General features: G+C 26.1%; 1 protein-coding gene across 11 annotated transcripts in view; it reads left to right on the top strand.

Moving 5' to 3' along the window:
• The first annotated feature begins 25 nt into the window (after window positions 1-25).
• LOC105252896 (sodium-independent sulfate anion transporter) overlaps window positions 26-6,927 on the top strand; it is a 35,171-nt gene continuing 28,269 nt past the window's right edge. For 5 of the 11 annotated variants that reach the window (XM_025414663.1, XM_025414674.1, XM_025414673.1 and 2 more), the window contains exon 1: window positions 582-955. In XM_025414663.1, the coding sequence (XP_025270448.1) occupies window positions 940-955 (16 nt within the window). In that variant the 5' untranslated portion in view covers window positions 582-939. Of the gene's footprint in view, window positions 163-580; window positions 956-6,927 lie in introns of those variants that run through there. The other 6 variants (XM_025414672.1, XM_025414671.1, XM_025414667.1 and 3 more) reach the window with 4 other exon arrangements.

The following is a 6,927-nucleotide window of genomic DNA, read 5'->3' as shown; positions in this document are numbered from 1 at the left end:
AGTAATTGCGCTTCAAATACCGTCGTGTTATCGTGCGTGATACATCATACGAAGTGCGATCATTCCGTATAATCATTATAAGTAGTATTATTGTAATTAGCTCGCGCGACTGATCGATAAAAAACACGTCAAGATATCGCGAAGGATAATTGTTTAATTTAGGTAAGGAAAAGCATATATATCGACGATATTATTCATATTTCATTAATATAATATGCCTATTTCGTACGACGCTCATCGCGAGAATTAAATATGTAACAAATAAACATAAACAATTAAAATTTAGAATAAATATATACATATAGCGTACAATATACGCGAAGTAAACAAGTGTTATATTATTGATAATAAATCGATATATTATGCTTACTTGTTATGAATTGAATAATCGCGACATCTTTACAAGCATTGATGATTTATAATTATATAACTTAATTGCGTGACTGTGTTCATAATCGCTAATTATAATATTTTTAAAGAATGGTTGCGTTTCGAAAAGTAATGACCATCGCACACGAAATTGTATAGATGCATAGTGTAAAATCATATGGACCAATGAGCATCGAATATTAAATCACCATGTTGACTTACATAACATGATATTCGATGCTCATTGGTTCATATGATTTTACACTATGCATATGCATCTATCCAATTTCGTGGGCGATGACTCTAATAAAGAAACGCAATGGCAGTGACGCGTGATTTTCGAATCGTAGCTCCGTACGAATTTTTATTTTATCTTTCAGTCGCGATATAATAAAGTGCGTGTCTGATTAATGTCGGGAGTGCCGTACAAAATGCCGCGCGATCGTCGTATCCTGATTAATGTGGGCACGATTGTAATTAATCGTACTTTCGCGAATAAGGGTGTCACGAAGGAGCAGCAAAGGATGAACAAGAGAAGAGAATCAAGGCCAGACTGTAGGACCTTGGTAGATGAAGCAACCATCGGGTAAGTCTAATTTATAATTTTTTATTATTTATTACTTATAAAATTAATTTCTTGTTTATTACCTTGAATTTGAGAATTATTACATTAATGTGTAACGCATGTAAAATATAGGGTTTTCATATTTAAAATATATTAAAGTATTGTATGTATATGTGTATATGTGTATATAATAATTAATATTTGTTCATAGATTTATTAAAATATTTTAACAATAATTATAAAATTTTTCACAATTTAGCTTATTTATACGAGAATTATTTCTTTAATTATGACATTTTTTTACATTTAAAAATTGTTTTTTCGAAGATTACAAAATTTCTTTACTAAATATTTATTAAAAGAGCAAACAAAATATTCAAATTGCATTACTTTGCATGTATTGCAATAATTATTTTTTAAAATATTAAATATTTTGAACACTAATCTATGATTTAGATATTTTATATTTTACAAATTAACATCGAGTATTGCAACTCCGCTGTTGCGCATTCCAGCGAGCAAAATAAATAATATAAATGTATATATAATGCATACATATATGTAGACACATATACATCGAGAGAAAGAGAAAAATTAGTAATCATTGCAGTTTAAATAAAAAGACGTGTCAAGAAAATTAATTAAATATTAACACGCTTTTGTTAAAAACTAATAATAAGTCAATAAATTTAAAAAAGACATACATTTATAAAAATATCCAAAATTCTCACTCCGTGCGTACATATTTATACATAATTTAAAATTTTTAGACATGCAACTTTTTATGCCAAATAGACAAATGCTGTAAAACCCTATAAAATTTCCCATGATAGAAAAAAAAAAGTTTGATAATATATTAGAATATAATTTTTATTACACTACTTAATAGCGGCGAATCTTTCTAAGGATACTTTTAGAAGAGCTCATTTCGGACTAGCTAACACGGTTTATTTGTTCTATCATACAATTTATGAAAAAAAATCAGAGAAATCGATATTTGAATGCAATTGACAATGAGATAAAATGAGAGTTGAACGGGAGAAAAATAAATTGAAATTTCTTCAGTATATAACAATCGCACGTGCGCAAAATCATCGCAGCGTCCAGGATTTATCACACCATCTATGAGTATTTGCATTTCCGGCTGTAATAGAATACATACAAGATAACATAGCGTACGCATTGAGTTTGGAATAATTGAAATACAAGAATAATCGCCAAGATAATAAAGTACGAAGATTCGAAATAATTACAATAACAATTGTGTAAAGTCTGAGAAGATCTATATTTAAATTATTTTTAATATATCTATATTCAAATTATTTTTTATATATATTTGTTATAGATCTTATTTACATATATTTTTTATAACTCAAAAATTTATTAATCTCATTACGTTCTCACGTCTCTCGTTAAAAAAAAAATAGATTATAGATTGTTTAAAAATAATAATGTAATATTTCTCTCACATTTTATATATGAAATGCGTCTGAAATCATAATATAGTTATTAACAATATGTCACTATTTTGAGATGTTATTAAATTTTCCATTTTGAAATTTTTTTTTATTAAAATTAATATTTATTAAAATTTTTTTATTAAAATTACTTTGTATGAAACAATTTTATTAAAAAAGCTTTATATGAAACAATTTTATTTTTATTAAAAAAGCTTTGTATGAAACAATTTTATTATACGTTTTATAACCTACAGGCTTGCACTTTTTTTACATGAAAATTCACCAACATTTCCAATTATATCATGATTTTGAAAATACGCATTCCGGCATGTAAAAAATTTAATCTATTTAAAAATAACATAATAAATAAATAATGATTAAATTATTTGTATGCTACTAGATTATTTATATTTAGATTATATTTGGATTATATACATTTGTATGTCTAAGTCATATTTTTAATGATTATATGAGTAATTTAATTATCGATTCTTTATTCTTATTTAATTATCGATTCTATTACGACGGTTTGAAAGACAAGAAAAGTATATGATTGAATATATATATCAACATATCCATAATTCGATAAACGATATTTAATCATTTGGAACAGTCAATATACTCTGGACAGCGTGATACGTGTTTCGAATTTCTGATTTTTGAAATCGAGTGTTTAAAAAATACTATAAAAAATGAACACTTTTTTTTTATCAAAGAATACGAATAAATTTTTTTTATTCTTTTTGAAAATGTTTTCTTCATAATTTTCGTATAAAAAAATAATTGAAATTAACAATAAAAAAGCATTAGATTCGTAAATATATTTTAATATATATTTTAATCAATTTTAAATGGCTATATTAGCTTAATAAATAATATTCAGCATAATTCTCTCTTTTGTATGTTCTGACAGTTCTATATGAGAGAAAAAGAGAGAGAGAAATACATTGTATGTATACAAAATAGCATATATATTACCGTCGTACGTGGAGAATAGATCTCTTTTTCTGCATCTTGTTAAAATTTATCTTTCGTCTGGGCTATCGAAACCGCGATCATGTCGAACACGTTGGCATTTATTGAGAGCATAAATTTCAGCAGCGAAAGAAATCGCCGTCCGTAGAATCGAGAGATCGACGTTTTATTCAACATCGTTATTGCCGTATCTAACTGTAACTATACAGTATTTACGAGACAGAGTGAACTTGAGTGACCAAAAAAAATATGATGCATCATTTAAATTTTGTTAGAAATTACGTTAACAAACTAACGTATATTTTGCTATTAGTACTAATTTATAGTTTGTTTTCCAATTGTTTATTAAATATTAAAAATCGATAATCGTAGATTTTTTCTCACATTTTACATAGTAATATTTTCAGTTGCATTGTGCATGTTTGTTCATTATACATAATGTCTCTCGAATGTGTGAATGCATGTTTGTAGTCATATAATTTCTCATTTGTTTTAAATCAAGTTACAGGTAAATATTATTAATCTTTCATTATCAAATTATGAATGATATAAATTTGAAATTATAAACTACTTATGAATGATTATATGCACTATAAATGAGAAATTGTTGTCAATCTCCTTAATTTAATTTAAAACGCTTATTTAGAGAATGATAATATTTTTAATGATAATATTCTCGCACTTTTACTACGTAAAATATATTAACATCTGGAAATGTAATTTCTAAACTAATTATAATATGAGAAATTGAAATATGAGAAATTGCAATTGCGAGATTATTATTGTACATCTAGAATAAAATTTTTATCCCATCGCAATCTGCGTTTAATATCATTTATATATTTCTGTCGGCTACAAATTTAGTGACAAATTGAAAATAAATTTTGTAATATCTATAATAGTCTATCATGGGTAACGAAATAAAAATTTTAAATTAAATTAAATATCCTGATGAGAGAGAGATCGAACCTCTAATATAAAATCATTATTAATATTAAATTATCGGCGGTAATTGCGAACAGATTAAATTGCTCTGGCATTATTAGGATAATTGAACGCGTTTACATTTATTTAGCACAAATTTGTAAATGCATAGACGATTCTTATTTAGTCAGGATCGACAAATTACGACGCTTGCTCCCTTAAAAGTGACATACTGATATTTTGCATGGATTACGCGACCGGAAGCGAGCGACTACCTAATGGTGGTTTCATGGTAATCCGCGGTGACGGTTGTTCATGTGACATCTCCAAGGAAATGAAGCTATTTCCGACAGCCGACATACGAGTTCCGCGTGCGCGTCATTAAGCAAAAAGGAGTCGTGAGCTGCCTTCTGCAATGAAACGCCAAATACTCACTTTGATTCGAGATAGATGTTGATTAAATCCACCGTGAATTAGCGAGATTAAATCTTCAACGCCAATGTGCGTAAGTTGCAAAGATATTCAATTTTCCAACTTGTATATTTTTTATTGCAAATACACAACACATAGGTTTAAAACACGATAAAAATTAATCTAGAAATAATTATACTTGTAAGAAATTGACAAGATAAATTAAAAATATGTAAACCAAGATGTAAACCGATTTACTATGATAATGAACTACCAAGCATAAAAGTTAATTTTCTCTCACATTTTTCATCATAGGTCAAAGTAACAACATGCCAATTTTTGAATAATTTATTTCGCTTTAAATAAAAAATTCATATGTATAATCTGTCTAAAAGTATAATTAAGTACAAGATTTTATCTTTATATCTGATGCACATCGCAAAGCATGTTAAAAATCATTAATATTCATTTTAAGAAATATTCATAATTCAGCAATTTATAACCATGTGAAATATAATAAAAAGAATTTATATTTATAAAACATAAATATATACATATGCAAGGTTTATTTTTTTTTCTCAAACATATAGGTATTACATTAGAGTAATGCAAAATTGTCAAGCACAACAAAAATATAAACAATTACCTTTTTTTAAAAAGATATATATAATTGTCGATATATACATTCTCGATATATATACATTCGATATATATATTCTTAAAATTATTGAAAATTATTTGAAGTTAAAAAAAATTATGAAATACATAAAAGACATTGAACGACTTACCGAAGAAGCAGCAGACGAATACGATAGTGTATAAAGTAATAAAAATTACTTTTACATCAATCCTGTCGAAGATATAATCCTCGTTCAATGACACATTATAAAGCAGAGTTTCGTTGTTCGAATAAGTTTCATTGTTACTGATCTCATAAGTGATGGTATTTGGATCGTTGAGAAGACTGGAACAAAAAAGAATAAATCTGTCATAATGATAACATATTATCATTTTATTATTTTTCGTTTCTTAGCGATTGATACGATTTAAACGCGGAAATTAAAATAATTTATGAAAAAAGAAGAACACTTGAAATAATTATTAATATAAATATCTACATGTTACACGTAGTTAATTATTAATTTTTAGTAGTATTAATTATTAATTTTTTAATCATATTATTATTAATTTTTTTAATATACAAATTATTACACAATCTATTCACTTAACAATTCGTTTGTAATACAAAAAAAGCAACTTTTTGAATTTTTTATCCTAATTTTTGCTACACTGAAAAAAAGACAAGTGTGAAATGGATATGAGAATGGATATCATTTAATTTAACGGTTCACTGCGTTTTAAACAGAAAAAGGGGGAAAGTAAAACATATACAAACATCAGGCGAAAACAGCTCAATGATGTAACGGGGAGATTCGAAAAGTCGAATTTACGTGAAAGAAATATCTGTTCGCCTCGGTTCTTTTTATGCTAATATCATAGAATAAAATATCATCATCAAGAACATTGGACCAATTTAACGCACAGCAAAGTGATCGTTGGAAAAAAAATGTATTTATTTATTTTTTTTTTTCAATTTAATTTAGTTTAAACTAGGTCTAATCCAGTTTAAACTAGTCTAATCTAGTTTAAACTATATTATGCTAAACAATCATGATCATCAGCATTATCAAATACAAATATTATAATAAAATTGTAAATATTATTTTTTATTATTATATTTATTATATTTATTACATTTAATTATATTTATTACGTTTAATAAAATTTGACTTCAAATAATTCAAAATTCAATCGAAATTGTCACGTAAGAGCCATAGCGCGGTAATTAGAGCACAGGGAAGAAACAACACTTCCTTCTTTTTTATTATTGATTTATTTCAAAATTAAAATTACAGTAATAAAAAGCGAATGTTTCTGATCATCTTTTGATCAGAACCTTCTTCCTCAGCGCGATGTTAATAATATATTACGAATTATGATGCATTACATTATAAAAGTTTATTTCTGACGCTAAATTGCAACGGAGATCTAGGAAGCGCGCTGCTTCCAATAAATATATTTTAATTTTACTGTACAAAGTCGCAGTAGATGTAACAAATTGAATTAAAAATAAATATCGAGATATATTACGTGAATTCGCTTTTTTATTTAAATTATTGTTTAAATTATTGTTTGTTTAAATTAATTAATAGTTAAAAGCAT

The sequence above is a fragment of the Camponotus floridanus genome, unplaced genomic scaffold (assembly GCF_003227725.1).
Source record: "Camponotus floridanus strain SB8 unplaced genomic scaffold, Cflo_v7.5 scaffold86, whole genome shotgun sequence".
NCBI lineage: Eukaryota > Metazoa > Arthropoda > Insecta > Hymenoptera > Formicidae > Camponotus > Camponotus floridanus.
This window is presented reverse-complemented; position numbering and strand designations above follow the sequence as displayed.